Source organism: Triturus cristatus, chromosome 2_2 (assembly GCF_964204655.1).
Source record: "Triturus cristatus chromosome 2_2, aTriCri1.1, whole genome shotgun sequence".
NCBI lineage: Eukaryota > Metazoa > Chordata > Amphibia > Caudata > Salamandridae > Triturus > Triturus cristatus.
Window position 1 is genome coordinate 72,974,847 of NC_140582.1, and position 15,294 is coordinate 72,990,140.

The 15,294-nt window shown below is 43.2% G+C and overlaps 1 protein-coding gene across 3 annotated transcripts in view; it reads right to left on the bottom strand.

Moving 5' to 3' along the window:
* Positions 1–15,294, bottom strand: part of LOC146861874 (uncharacterized) — a 105,577-nt gene that overhangs the window by 16,504 nt on the left and 73,779 nt on the right. For 2 of the 3 annotated variants that reach the window (XM_085641042.1, XM_085641041.1), the window contains exons 4-7: positions 13,161–13,274; positions 7,925–8,041; positions 6,276–6,386; positions 5,337–5,435 (exon numbers count right to left, since the gene is read on the bottom strand). In XM_085641042.1, the coding sequence (XP_085497168.1) occupies positions 5,337–5,435; positions 6,276–6,386; positions 7,925–8,041; positions 13,161–13,274 (441 nt within the window). The remainder of the gene's footprint in view (positions 1–5,336; positions 5,436–6,275; positions 6,387–7,924; positions 8,042–13,160; positions 13,275–15,294) is intronic. The other variant, XM_085641043.1, reaches the window with a different exon arrangement.

The window sequence follows — 15,294 nt, forward strand, 5'->3', positions numbered from 1 at the left end:
TGATTAAGGATGGAGGCTTGTACCTCTGGTTTAAATCCTGTTATTCTTAGCCAAGCATGGCGACGTAGGAGGACGCTAGTATTAATGGCCCAGGTGGCTGTGTCTGCTGCATCTAAGGCACAGCGTATAGAGGTGTTAGTGATTGTTTTACCCTCTTGAATTAATTCATTGGCCCTAGTTTTATATTATTCAGGGAGGTGGTGCATTATGTTTTCCAATTCATCATAATGTGCCCTATCATATCTGACCAATAGCGCTTGGGTGTTGGCGATACGCCATATATTGGCTGCCTGTGACGCAGTGCGCTTTCCTGATGCGTCCAGTAGCTTTGACTCTTTGTCAGGTGGTGGTGCTTCGCCTGACGCCTGGGAATTTGTTTTTTTTCGTGCAGTGGAAACCACTAGGGAATCTAGTGGCGCTGGCCCTTTGATATAGGCGGGATCTGTGGGGGCAGCTTTGTATTTTTTTTCTATGCATGGGTTAATGGCTCTGGCCCTGACTGGGTCTTTAAAAACCTCTGGCGCATGCTTTACCACCCCCTTAAGCATAGGTAGTATGGAGGTAGACCTATGTGTGGTATCAAATGTGTCGAGGAGGAAATCCTCCTCCACTGGGTCAGTGTGCAACTCTACCCCGTGATAGTGTGCCGCCCTTTGAAGTAGATGGTGGAACCCTAATGAGTCTTCCGGTGGAGATGGCCTGGAAGGGTAAAGGTCATCTTGTGGGACGTCGGGGATATCTGGGTTATTGTAGTCGTCCCATGGGTCTGGGGATCCTGTAGTGGTGGGGTCTTGGGGCACATCCCCTATATCGTGATATGGGTCCCTCTGATCATCATCGTCTGGAGACGGGGTCAGAGAGCGAGGAGGTGGGGGTGGAGAAGGCGGAGGGGGCGGAGGTGGAGAGGGCGGAGGAGGTGGAAGAGGTGGGGAAGGTATTCTGAAAGGAGAGGTAGCAGAGTCCTTCCTCTTTAGAGGTGGAGGCGGAGCCGGTTTGTCCAAATGTCTCTTTTTGGAAGAGAGTGCCAGATGTCCAGTTTTTGGATCAATGGTGAGAGTTTTTTGCAAGGGATCCGGTGTAAATAGTTCCTGTGACGGTGTTTGGTCCGTTGGCGCCGAAGTCTTCGGGGCGATGACTTTTTAGGCTTGTCCGTGCCAGTTTGCTTAGCACTGGGCTTGGGAACCTCCGATTTCTTGGTCGGCGCCGAGATGGGCTTCGGCTTGGAAGTGTCGGTGCCGAGGGCCTTATGGGGTTTGGTCGGTACCGAAGATGGCGTCGGTACGGAAGCGCCGGGTTTCGACCCCGAGGGCTTCAGTGCAGAGCACGGTGTCGAGGTAGAGGCCGGTTTCTTTTTCGGTGCCGAAGTGTGTTTCTCGGCACCGCTGGCAGGCTGGCTCGAGCCCGAGCCGCCGGAAGGCTTACTTGGCTTCTTCACCGGGCCCGAAGGTGGGGTGTGTGAAGCAGTGTCTCTGGTCTTGCTTAGGCCCGGAGGCGAAGGCGTGACCGAAGCCTTTTTGGGTGTTGGTGCGGGTGTGGGGGGGGGGGGGTATAGTACTCACGACCCTCTGCGCCGGAGTGATGTCTTCCACATCTGAGTCGTCGGCCTCGGAAGCACTGACGAGGTCCTCTTCGGTGCGCTGCTGTCCCGGATCTTCGATGTCGTCTCCGAAGATATCGACTGGAACGGAGGTCGAGGAGTGTGCCATGTTTCTTCTGGCTCTTCGGTCCCGAATAGTCTTTTTCGATCTGAAAGACTTACAGGCCGGACAGTCTCGAGCCTCGTGTTCAGGGGAGAGGCAGAGGTTGCATACCTCATGAAGATCGGTGTGGGGGAATTTGGACCCACATCGAGGGCACTTCTTGAATGGAGTTCTTTCCATCAGCCGGGACCGGAGCTTGGGTAGGCCCGAAGGCCGCTGTCGATGACTGGAACCGAAGATTTGTCGATGAGAAGGTGCGTTGATTGAGGAGATCGCGATCGAAACAATACCGCGATGTGAGGTGAGGATTCCGCTTCGATCGTCGAACTGGAAAATGTTCGGAACCGGAGCGCGAAGATTACATCCGAGCCCGATAGCGGAAAAAAACTATCTGAGGATGGAGCCGAAGCCCATGCGCAATACGATCCAAAGGAGGAGTCACCGACCTCGTGACTTCCAAAGACTTTCCAAGAGGAAAAACAAACTGCAAACATCCGGGCCCAACACCAGATGGCGATCTATGCAAAAGTGTGTAATCTGCAGCTCATATGCCTCGAACATATGTTATTTGGTTAGACATTTTAAAAACGTACATAATTGTTACAAGTGGACGTTTGTATCTTTCTGTACCTCTCCACTATGCAATTTTAAATCGGCAATGCAGACATAAAATGCGATGCAAAACTGATTAATCCCCTGGGACCCAAGATCTGCTCCCAATTCCTTGAAAGTCAGACATGTATTCCCAGTTGTCAAATCTACAAATGCTTGTATCCTCTTAAAATGCTTTCTACAGAGCTTTATTTCCTCGAAAGCAGGAGGTAGAGTCTGACTTGCTTACATGCGAGTCTCAAAGGATATAAAAATGTGGGCTTGCCCTGCATCAATGTAATGTAGAACACTACCGCAAAATGTTTGAAAAGTGTTAAACTTAACTTTGGAAAAAAAAGCAGGTTTGCAAACTGCAGCTCTTGATAATTCAAACTCTCAAAATGGTGCAGACGCAGATTTTCTTTTCATTTAGACTGACTAAAGGAGTGCACTTTTGCTTGAAGCGATTTGTTTCAATATTCATTATGTGTAGCCATACTGCAGGCATTGTCAAAAGCAGGCTGATACAAAATTAAAGTTGTTAATTATTTGTGATTGTTAAAGTGAAATGATTATGTTAGAATGTGAAACTGAATTATGTCTCAAATGTTAGTTTACTGAAAGACTGTTCTTACCTCTTGTAATTAGAGACTTTTGAGGTGAAATTAAAAGTCTGATGATGAAACGTAAATTGTGCATTCCCGCTTGTTATGAAGTTTGTATTATTTGTAGATCTGAACATTAACACCCCTTCAACAAAGATTTCCTCCAAAGACTTTTTGTATTTATTTCCATTATTATGGTTAGCATTTGGTATTAGTACCAAAATGTCCCTAGAACAAGGTTTTGTCAAAATATGTCTTGGACTTTGTGAAAACATGCTTTGTTCAGATTATGCCCCATGGGCACAGAAGCACGGCGATGACGTAAACCTTGTCTGTATCCAGCATCCATGCATGCAGGGTCAGCACTGTGCCGATCACTTTCTCTGGGTTCAGAGGTCAGTGGTGTAGCCATGGATCTGGTCACATCCATATCAATTATGCAGTACTTACAAGAACCTGGCACATTATGCAGGACTAAGGGTATAGTATAATAATATTTCACTTTCAGTATATCCGGAAATAAAAAATATGTTCAGTTTATGGATCCTGTGACAAATGCAGTCGTTGTTCTATAATCAATGGTATCATCACCACTTTGGGAATCACACTGGCGCTTCCTATGGATGGTTGTGCCCAGCCTGCCCTCCACCTCTGACACACATTAACAGCGCAAAGGTTTCAAAACCAGGGTCCCGAGTGCTGCAGGAGCAGAAAATGTTTGGCTCCTGGCAGCTCAGATTCATATTTATACCTAGAAAGCCTCTGCAGGTGTCTAAAAAGCGTAATATTTTCTTTATGGATATTTTTTTTAATCACTGGGCAGCTTTTCACCACAACAATGGATAAACGGAGCTTCTAACTGTGATCTAATTAAAATTTGGGTTTTGGTGTCGAACTGCTCAGCGTTTTTGCCTTCTTGCGTCAACAAAATTTACAATGCCTTTCTCACCAATACAGGCAAGTAATGCTAGGCTCACCGCTAGGTAGAAAAAGATCTTAGGGGGGGGGGGGGGGGCGAGGGGGGTACGGGGGCAAGGGGGGGGGGGGGGTTGGGCTGAGATTTGTGTGAAGAAGCTGAGGAAATACCTTCCAGTGAGTTGGCATAACATCTAATACAGTGAAACTGATACATAATTAAACACCGTGCAGTGAAAATAGGGATAAGGGGACAGCGAAATCAGGTTGCAGCTGACAAGAACTGACATTTCCCCATCCACACGCAGGGAGTTTCGGAGCGAGTAGCGAAACAGCACCGCTTTGACTGCCAGATGGAATCACGGCATCCCCGTTTCTTGGGACTCTGCATCTAACGAGCGCAGTCCAGGTCGTCAATGGAGCTATAATTAACCAGATTGTTTAATTTAAGTGATCAAACCAAGACTGCTGGTTGTGATCTACACGGGGACTAGAGAGGGATAATTACCGTGTATCCTCTCCATGAGTGCTTGTTTTTCGCTCATCCAACCCTTTGGAGCCTACGCGCCCATTATTTCAATTGCCCTGTCTCTAGGGCTGTTCATGGTGCCCTCCCCCACTCTCACCATCGTCCTGAAGAAGACCCCGTTGTAAGAAAGTCAGGAATCTCCGTGTTTTCAGGGGCCAAAACGTCGACACTTTGTTGATTGCCAGTCTAACCAACAGTGATTGTTTCGCTGTGGTAACCCCCTTTGGGTACATGGCTATGTGTATATATGTATAAAAATGGACAATATGTTTAATCAACAGGCTGAATGATAGACCTTGTTTGGAAACAATTTCTGAATATGTATTTGGCACAATATTCTGACCCCTTATGCACACCCTCTAACTCCACATAAATCACTTTACCTTATCCCCTTTCTCCCCTCTGGGCACTCACTATTTATGTCTAATAATTGCCTGTATTTGTATAGCATGGTTCAGTGTGATTAAATAACACTGTTAACTAAATACATAACGTGGTTGTCTTGAATTTGATTGTTTGAATTGTGTATATATTGTATTTTGGTGCGATTTGGCATGTACTGGGACCAAGTTTTTCATTGTACTGACCAGAACTAACAAGCAGAATCAGACAATTCTTTTTTAATCACTGAATAATGCAGAATCGCTGCAGTATGGCGAGTGTTAAAGGAAGAACATGGCACCCAAGCGGAGGTCATTTCTGGAAGTCAATGTGATTCCATAACATTACCGGAGCCTTGGAATCATTTTCGGGAGTGCTGGACAGTAGAAATGGAAACATTGTTTGTGTGTAGTACAATTTAGCAACTAAACTTTCCCCCTGACCTCTTCCTCGTTCTCTCAAACTGGCTGCCTCTTGTGATATAGCATCAATCCAGCGCGGGGACACACTATTTTTAGTGCAGTCAGGCGCTTTAGAAATGGCTTTATTATTATTATTATTAAAGTAGATGTTGTCGAGCCTATAATTAGAAGCAGGTAAGAACAAGTTACTCACCTGGAGAAATATTAATAACTTCTCTATTTTCAACATTTCGATGGGCTAAGGAATATGCCTGTTGCTCATCTTTTATGATGAAGGAAATTACCTCATTCCCTGTCAATAAAGGAAAATATCAATGTAGTTATAATTACACAAAAAACATAGGAGGTTGTTTGTAGGCATAGCAGACTCTTCATGGAGTGAAATCGTGTACTCTTATTTATGTTGTATACATTTTCTCTCTGTTTCACACCACAACGTTTCATAATAATATAAATGAATCTGAATCTGTAATGAATTACTAGTGTTGAAAAATAAATAAACAAACAATTAAATAAATAGCTTAATATACCCATGTATAGTTTTAAGGGGTATTGATGGCTGTAAAATTGCATAAAGGACAACCACATGTCTCTAGCAGGGCCTGCAAACATTTATGAATCTAGCGGACCTCAGAAAAAAGCTGATGAGGACATGACTTGTTCAATAGAGTACACAGGGGCTAACTGGTATGCCCCAAGCAATGCGCCAGGCATACCAGCTCCAGCCCAGTTTATAAACTAATTCCATGTTTCCATGCCCATGGACAAAGAGCCCCACTGCACCCAGATGGGTTGATGCAGAAAAATAATTGTTTTAGTCCCATTGTTCACATGAATCCCTGTGGGAGAGAGAGGGTCTACAGTCCCTCATGTGTCATGGACAAATGCAGATTAACAACATTTTGATGTTGTACTGTATCTGCTGGTAGAGCCGGGGACAGTCAATGTGAAAGTCTGGAAGGAGTGACCGACTGGAAGGAGGGATCGCCTGGATGTAGTCCATCATCAGCTGCATCCCACTATGCTTACAGGAAGTTAAAAACATAGATTTCGCACTCTACCACTAAATGTAATCAGCAAAACAGAATTACAATCTCTTCAATTTAACTAGTTTGAATCTGTTGAAAGTTACCTGAACTGGGCATAGTGCTGCGTTTCCCTTTTGAACCAGGCTGCGCCATTAAAAATGATTTTGACATGTCCTCCTTTCTCCAGCTGACATCGGCATTGGGATTTTGAAATTCTATTTGACATAATGTATATTTAGTTATATCTTTCTGACATAGGATCATCATGTGTACAATTTGCATTACGCGCTTAATATTATTTTTAAAGCATAACTGTACTATTTTTTGGGCCTGATTGTCAATGGTCGTTGCAGAAACAGGTAGGCAAAATGAGTTGTGATTTCTTAGGGATGAATGGTAAACATCATGCCATACAACAGCAGTTAGTCGCTAAAGGGCTTAGACATTCCAAACAAATTCCATCTTCAGAAAAACTATTGGACCATATATTACAATACTGGATCTTTGACCCTAATTCTGCTACCCAACTCCTCCTCTTTGAACCGTTCCTAGCAATCTCTCATCCGGCACATCCATCATGGATATCCTTTTCTGCTCAGTTCCTGGCTAAAGTTTCTTACCCACCCAAATAGTCGCAATACTTCTGCTCCTTCCAATTACTCAGCTTCTCAACATAGGTAACGTTTATATGTTGTTTGGCCTCGCACACACATGCCAGAGTCTGCTATATGTAAGTGTTCCACAGCTCTCAATCTCCCACAACACATCATCACGCCAAAGTACTCAACCAGCTTCCCCATCTACCAGACCGTCTTCTACAACATTTATTACCAACTGTTGACTCACCAAACCCTCAATCAGTCTAGCTACAGCCGTAGCCAGGTCTTTAGTCAAACCTAAACATGAAATGTCTTCTTGCTAGGATCACACTCAGTAAGTGGGCTAGCAACTTGGAAACTCTTGCCCCCATAGCCCTCTCTGAAACCGGTAAGTTTGGAAGGACTCCGGACGATTCATAAATTAACCTACAAAAACACCAGAAAATAAGCAGGTCCTCTAGCTTCTGAGAGGTCCCAGGCCTCCTGTACCTGCTGGTTAAATGAAGGGATTTTTCCAAACCCACACAGAACCACTAGCAGCTTGGTGTGGCTGTGAGCTCAGACTCACTCAGGGGCAGCTGCAGACAGATGCTAGGGAGAATTTACTTACACTTAAGTGAGAGTAATATACAGTTTCTACAATTTAAATTGTGTTTAGTATTATTTGCTTCTATTAGGTTTTAGGAAGCACCAAAAAGTACTGCTATTACAGTTACAATGGCATTAGGAGCTGTTGATCGACCTCATATTTGTGATAATATACTGAATACCCCAAGAAACATGGTACCTCGTTATAAATATGGTTCACTGATTTATTTGCTACCCATGTATCATTCTCGTATTGAAGCATTTATGAAATGGACTATTTTCAGAATTTCCAGGTCACCCTTTTCAACTTTCATGCTTTGGTAAGATCTGATTTGTTTGAAATAATAATTCAACAACCATTCACCGTCATCAAAGGATTAACTCAAAATGTCTTCCAGTCGTTTAGGGCCGTATTACGATCTTGGAGGATGGGAATACTCTGCCACAAACGTGACGGATATCTGTTCCGCTACATCACAATTCCATTATATCCTATGGAACTTGTAATACGGCTATGTTTTCAACTTGCACTCATTTAACTATGAATTTAGAACATGTGCACTCACCTTTTGTAGGACAAATGAGGACGTCTGAACTTTCAGAGCCAGACCAATCTCTAGAATCCATCTCTTCCTCTTGTTGCATTTGAAGTAAAACATCAGGGTGGATGGCAGGATAACCATCTAGGCAGAGAATGCATGAGTATTACACATACATGTCAGGCACATTACGTTTTCAAAGGGACTTACACGAAAGAAGAAGGAATGTCAAACATGCAGCCTGCATATGTGCAAGATTTCCAGCATTACAGTGTGGCAATATGACGTTTGCAGGCAAACCACCTTGGGTGACTTTATTGCAAATTTACTGACACCAGCAGTGGAACTTCACTCACGTGCTGAGTGAATTGCCACCTCCAGGATAATCAAAGACGCTTGGCAGAGGCATTGCAGCAACAGAGGCAGATACTGCACTGGGAGTAATCCTGCCCCCAGCAGGAATAGCTCTTAGCACCGGGCCATAGTCCCCTACCACTGAAGACCCAGTCCAAGTGCCAATCCTGCATGCACCCTCTCCCTCCAGTGCCTCAACATCAACAGTGCCGGCTCTGTGTCCCTTGGCAGCACTGGCAGCATCAGTTCTCTTCAGGTCACGTGCTAGCAATGACTCACTCAAATTTGGTGCTGCAGATTACCTCATGTTAAATGAGCATGAGATCATAATTTGGAAACCTAATCAGCCACGGTTGTTTATTCTTGCTTTAGGGACTGTCAAGATGAAAACACAAGTATGCTAAATCAGCAACACAGAGAAGTAGGTGTTTGTGCCCATTGCATTGGAAACTGTATAACTTGGGCCTATCACAGGTTGGTTTTGAACGTAACGTCCTCATGGCTGTGAAAATCAGCTATTCAAAAGTGTCCGCATCAGTCTCAGCAAACACAAGGAGATGATGGACGGAGCAGTGAAACTTTTCAGATATTCACCCCCAGTCACAGATCTGGGTTGAATCCATCATCGTTCTTTAGCTCACTTCGCCACCTCAGTTCAGACCCAGAGAAATGCAAATCAGTCTTGACCCTGTGCCTAATGGGAACAGTCCAGCCAGAACTGCCAAGCCAGGTCTTCCCTAAACCGGAAACAAACATCCTAGGACCGGTTTCTGGGTAACACCCTTCATCAGCCAGGCTAGCTTGAATCCAGTGGCAAGGGGAGCAAGGGACCCACGTCTGGGCATACCCTGCCAACTTAGGGGGAACAAAGCAAACACAAGGAGATAATGGACGGAGCGCTGAAACCTTTCAGACATTCACCCCCAGTCACAGATCTGGGTTGAATCCATCATCGTTCGGAGGACTGCTTTAGACAAGGAAAAGCCTTCTCCCAGTCTTTAAGTATAAAGGCCTTTCCTACAGGTTTTCAATTCAATTAAATTGCTCATTTAATTTCCCCTGTCCTGATGAGGACTCATTTATTACCATGGGTCGAAACGCTGTTGACACTTCTGACAATTGGAATGGAGTTATACCCTTGAAAATCAAATTATTGTATTTTTTGAAATCTCTAACTATATATTCCATTGTCGCTTTCTTGTTTTACATACTGTGTATTGTATAACCTGTACTCACTGTGTGATCATGTGAGTACTTTTTCACAAAAAGTTTATGTTTCGTCTACTTTGTTGATGAGTAATGTAAATATAACATGCTTCGCTGAAACTAATAAGTGGGTCCCTTGTCTTGTTGATTTCTGGATTGTTTAAGCCATTTGGCTCTCGTTCATGGGTGAACTTTTCTCTAGTAATATTCCTACATTTTCTTAATTGGAACTCATGTTGTGTATCTCTTTAGTACTTCCCTTGGTTCCAGATACCGTTTGGGATGCCTCTATTGTGTAGGATTGCTTATTAAATAAGATATCTATTATCTACTCGTGGGTACCTTTGATAATAATGACATCATTTTTAGGTCTCGCCTGACCCAGCGCATGCGCTGGTCTGGCGAGACTTATTGAGAGGGCTCCAAAAAGTGCTACCAGGCCAGCCTAGAGCTACAGTGCATGTGCGCGAGCGCCGCGCTTTACCGCTATTACTTTCACTTTCGCGGCCGCAAGGCCGCTTTGATGTTTGATCGTGATCGCGATCACTTTCACTTTCGCGGCCGCTTTGTATAGCCAATAGGTCTCGCTTTTGGGACCTTATAAGTATTTAGTTATGCAACTGTTACATAGCTAAACACTTATAAGGTCCCAAAGGCGAGACCTATTGGCTATGCCAATGCCTGTTAATTTATGTGTGGTGCAATTGACTGAGAGATTTTCCATTGTTGGTGTTAAGTAAAAATGTAAAAATGTATATACGTTTGTGTGCATCATCTGGTATGTTGCTAAGCAAACAGTTGTCATACTTCTGGGAAAACCAAGCTTTGTGTGTTTTCTCTAGCTGCAAGAGAGAGACAGAGAGAGGGAAGTCATTTCTCACAGGATGCTTAAAATGAATCAGATCACAAACTCAAAAGATCATAGAGGAACCATCTGGCATCACTGTAGGGCAGGGATCCTCAAACTGAGGGCGAGCTCCTTAGGCAGTATAAAGAGGTGTCAAGGTGGGGTTTTAAAGGATCAGTAAGTATGACCTTTGGAGACATAGACAAATATCATTCTGAAAATAGTGCTGTGATTTTACTGAAAGAAAACAGAGTCGCTGTGAACCAATCTCTAGTGTGAGCCATCAGTTGCGTCTTTGATTAGTCATGTCATGACTGGGAGTGGGTATTAAAGGAGGTCTCCAATATCCCAGTCTCATTCATGCTGGAAGCACTTTTAGGTCTGCCAATAGAATGTTGGCAATCATGTGTTAGAATGCACTTTTAAAGGGGATAACTGAACAGAACTACGATGCTTGAATTGTTATTTATATTCAGAGCTTCCAAGTGTCTCCAAGTCTTGTCCAACGCCTGCGGCCAGTCTGTTTATTTTGGCGAACAGCTCATCACATTGTGGGATTTGTAGTTTCACATTTAACACTGTAAACAAGGGCTCAAAAATTCCTGCATATAAAGTGCTTTTGGCTGAAAAAACAAATTAGGACTGTCTGAAAGTGTCACACTTGCAGTGATGCCAGCTTGGGTTCATAGTGTCTCTAAAGAAAAGAAAAGAAATAATATCATTTTTTTAAATGCCTTTGATGCCGTTGCTGTTTTTCTTTGTCTCATTTGCTTACAATACATTTACAGTTTCACTTTGCATGTATTGTAAGGAAAATGTAAGATAGAATCAGAGGTTGAAGTGGACAGGGGAAGGATTTCCTACGCTTTTTAGATTTGAGTAAAACAGTTCCCATACTTTTTAGTAAAAAAAAAACATCCGTTCCTGAATGGGTGCGTTGAGGAAGGTTGAAAGAGGAGAAAAATGATCTTCTCCACTGTGAAGTGAGAGGCAGATAAAGAAGGCGGTCTTGAAGAACCTTCTCTCTATGGCACTTGCTACCTGAAAGAAATGTTAATATATGCACCTGGTTAATGGGTAATTCTGAAGGCTGTTTGGGAGCCAGTGAAGGATTTAATTGATTGAATTTGCAATTTGTTTAATACACGCTTAATCTAATGACTTGCATATTCACAGTGCTTTTCGTCATAGGCTTGGACCTCCTAACACTATAAATACACGTCACTATTCCCCAGTGCACCAACCAGGATTCAAATCAGTGACTGTCCAGTTACTTCCATAGTCATCTGAAGCAATCGCATTCACCAAACGGGCTTTACTATCAGGAAAATGCATTTTCTGCATATAATCTGAAGTTGCATTTATTTATCATATAAGGTTTATGTATTATATTTTATATGCAGTTACCTGTAGGTGAAAGGACAAGAAATTGGTAACATATTTTGGTCTTTCTAGCCATTGTAGTCAGGATCACAGTTCCCAAATTTTTCTTCGTGCACTTAGACCACTGGATAGAATACTGCATTTGGTCAGATTGTTAAAATGCCCCTATACTCTGTAGATCGCACTTGAATTGTGTGGCTTCCTTGCTGTGTTTTTCACTTAATATTTTATCGTGTTAAATTAAAAAACATCATTACAGATCAATGTTGTCTATATTTGTGAGTGGATGGGACCTCAGGCCGCACTCAAATTCTTAAGCTTGCTTGCAGCATTTAATTGAACAATTGTGAAAAAATCAGTTGCTCCGTTTGGGGGTGGGGACGGGACCTACAGTGAAAATATTTTATAAAGGGAAGAGATGTGGGGGATGGGGGAAGAGTGTGGCATCGAAACGTTTGAAGACCATTGTTGTAAGGGTAATCTTCTTCTGGGTTTGGGTGATTTAAGAAACTGGTTGGTCAGAAGCGGCTGTAGCTCTGCATGACTAGCACACATGCCAGCGCCAATGAAAATGTCAGTGTCAATTGTCCCACTGCAATTAAGTTGCCAGTCTGGTGCGACTCCGCCCACACAGTGTTCTTCTGTCTCTCAAATGCCCTCTGCAAAAAAAGTGTTAACCACTTGCGAATTTACACTCTGCATGACTTGGGGTCCATCTGCAGTAAAAGTGCAGAAGGGATGTCAGGAACAGGGTAGGGTGCTAAAGGGACTGTACAAGTGCAGTTTAGGCCACCAATGTTAGTAAAGCCTAGCCAGCCAGCCAGTAGGGGTTACATGTTTCTGCTATATGTGCTAAATGTTGCCCATTCTTTCTGAAGTAAGATGGCATAAAAGGAATTCAATGCAGTGTCTGCCAACCTGTGCCTACAGGCTAGTCCTCCAGGTTGTGCATTGCTACAGTGGCCCTCCAGGAGAGAGCAGCTCCACATTCCACAACAACCTATTCAAAGAACTACTCTGGTGCATATTCACACCAAATAAGGGGACTGGAAAGGCATTTATTCATACATGTGTGTATCCAGCATTCCCTAGGTTTCACTGAATTTGGCTGCCCAACACAAGTGAACATGAATCCTGGTAGGAAGAGGATTCACCCATGCAAAGACTGGTGACCAAGAGGCGACCAAGACTAGGAGGAATCTATGTCTAAGACTGGAGCTTAAAGAATCAGGTAGTATTAAAGGTCATAGTTGGCTAATAAAAGTATAAAACCATTCTTGGTCCAGAGCTGTAGGGAAGGGGGAACAAGGAGGGCAAGAGACAATGCCTAGCTCTACTGATCTGCACCAAAGCCAATGATGCTGCCATAGCATGCATTGAGCAATGTGCTGAAAAGGCTTCAGCTATACAATGTTTTCTGAAGAATCTGGAAGTGTTGTGAGAATGCTCTCCCAGCTACACACTTGTACTTACAGGAGGCCACTTCCTCAATGTCTGTTCTTCCCTCCGGTTCCTGTGGATCCCAGATCTCTGGCTCTTCTCTTATATTAACCCTGACTAAAGCGTCAGGACTGGTAATTTGACAGTCTGCAAACATGACATAAATGCAACACTGCATTAGAATACATATATTAAAGATAATAAGCATTTCGTTTGGTTTTCCATGCTGGGTCATTTCATTCAATATACTTTAAAGCAATTGGTTTCCATACTTGATCTGCAGTCCAGTAAAGTTTCACAAAACACACAACAGTAGCATTTTACATATCCCATTTTGTAAACAAATGCATTCAATGGCATTACTATATTTGCAAAACAGGGGCTGAACATCTCCAGAGACATCTCACTGTTCACAAAGAGCCCCTACTCAAGCCCAGGTTGTAAAAAGTCACTCTCACAAGCATCTGGAATTTACTATAGTAAAATAAAATAACTCTTGTATTAGTGACAGTGGAGCATTCCATCACCAGCAGCCTTCATTTCTCTCTCTTCGCTCTAACTCAAAACCTATTCCTACGGAGTGTTATTTTTATTTGTATAATGCTGAAATGAATGCAAGTTCTAGCTTACTGTTTTGTTTCTCTTGATATTGTAAAGAGATCCTGGTCACCAGCATGTTGGAGGTCCAGATCGCTACCACTTGCTCCTTACGTAAAGCGCACTGACACCTATTTTAGGCTGAGTTGCGCTATAGAAAAATGTGAAATAAATAAAATAGATAAAAACAATTGATTGATTCCGAATTTACAAATGTTGCATTTTGGCGCAAGACATTACCACAGGAAAACTTCATATGTTTTCTCTCTGATTTTATCTTCCCTCTTCCAAATGTTCTCCAGAGTGTCAATCATTACTCTGCGGGAATTACAAACGCATTGTCCTTTAAAACGATTTGTGTTACCAAGCAGGGATTTACAGCAGTGTTAGTGACTGATGCTATATATTGATATATAAGTAATATATATATATATATTATATATAGAAAATAAATCTGGTTTGCTCAGTAAAACATGTACTTCCAACACCAACAGCAGTCTGTCAGTTAACTTTCAACTTGTCAACTGAAGCATCACCACAGATTTCTAATGAATAACTAGTGCGCTAACAACCTTTTTCCAAGTTTAGTAAACTTTTTTATTTTTCCCTATAAAGTTTGCAAAAATACTTTTATGTTAACTGTTAATTCATTGTATATATTTATATTAAATGTAGAACTTAAGAAAAAAATGCTACAGCACTATTAACTTAATTCTAAAATAAATGTTTCTCTTTTTAATTTTTTTTTATTGTTTTCATTGATGCAAGAAACAATACTACGGCATCACGATCAACATTATTACAATCATAGCAGACATTGTTGTCAAAACTTCCCACTTCACAAATTAGCCATGCCATCTCCTCCCCTTCCAGCAGTAATCACATATTTGCAATAAATGTCCCCAGTACTTGGCTCCACCAGGAAGCTCCTCAGGATCTCCACCTCCCATAGCCGCGGACCACTTTATCCCTTCTATTTAGCTGACCCCTGTGCTTCAGCACCCCCTCCTTCCTCTACCTCTACCTGCTTGCGTCCTGTGTGTTCACCCTCCATGCCTGCCCCCCGTCATGCCGGACTCAGCTGTCTTCCCTCCTCCATCTCTTGGAATCCTTACAATAACACCGCCCAAATCTCCAAATCCTCTCCCACCCTATTGCCCACCCTGGCCAACTGAATATGTGTCTCCTCTGCCAAGACCAATTCTACCATATCCCTGCTCCACTGAGATACCGAAGGGGTAAACTGTCCCAGTCATCCCATTGCTACCCGCCTCTTGGCAACAACCAGAGCCAGCAACAAATATTTCCAGCGCACCACCACCCCACAGAGCTTCTTAACCACACCCAGAAGATACTGTCCAGGGGTTTCTTCCAATGCGATGCCAGTCACCCTGCCCAGTTTTGCCGTCACCCTTGCCTAATATGTGCACACAGTGGGACACATCCAGGCCATGTGCCAGAAGGAGGCGCCCGCCGTCCCGCATCTCAGCCGGTCTGCAAACCTATTAGCATGCATTCTACTCAGCTTAATTGTTATCAGATGGGTGCGATGCACATAACAAAAGTCAAT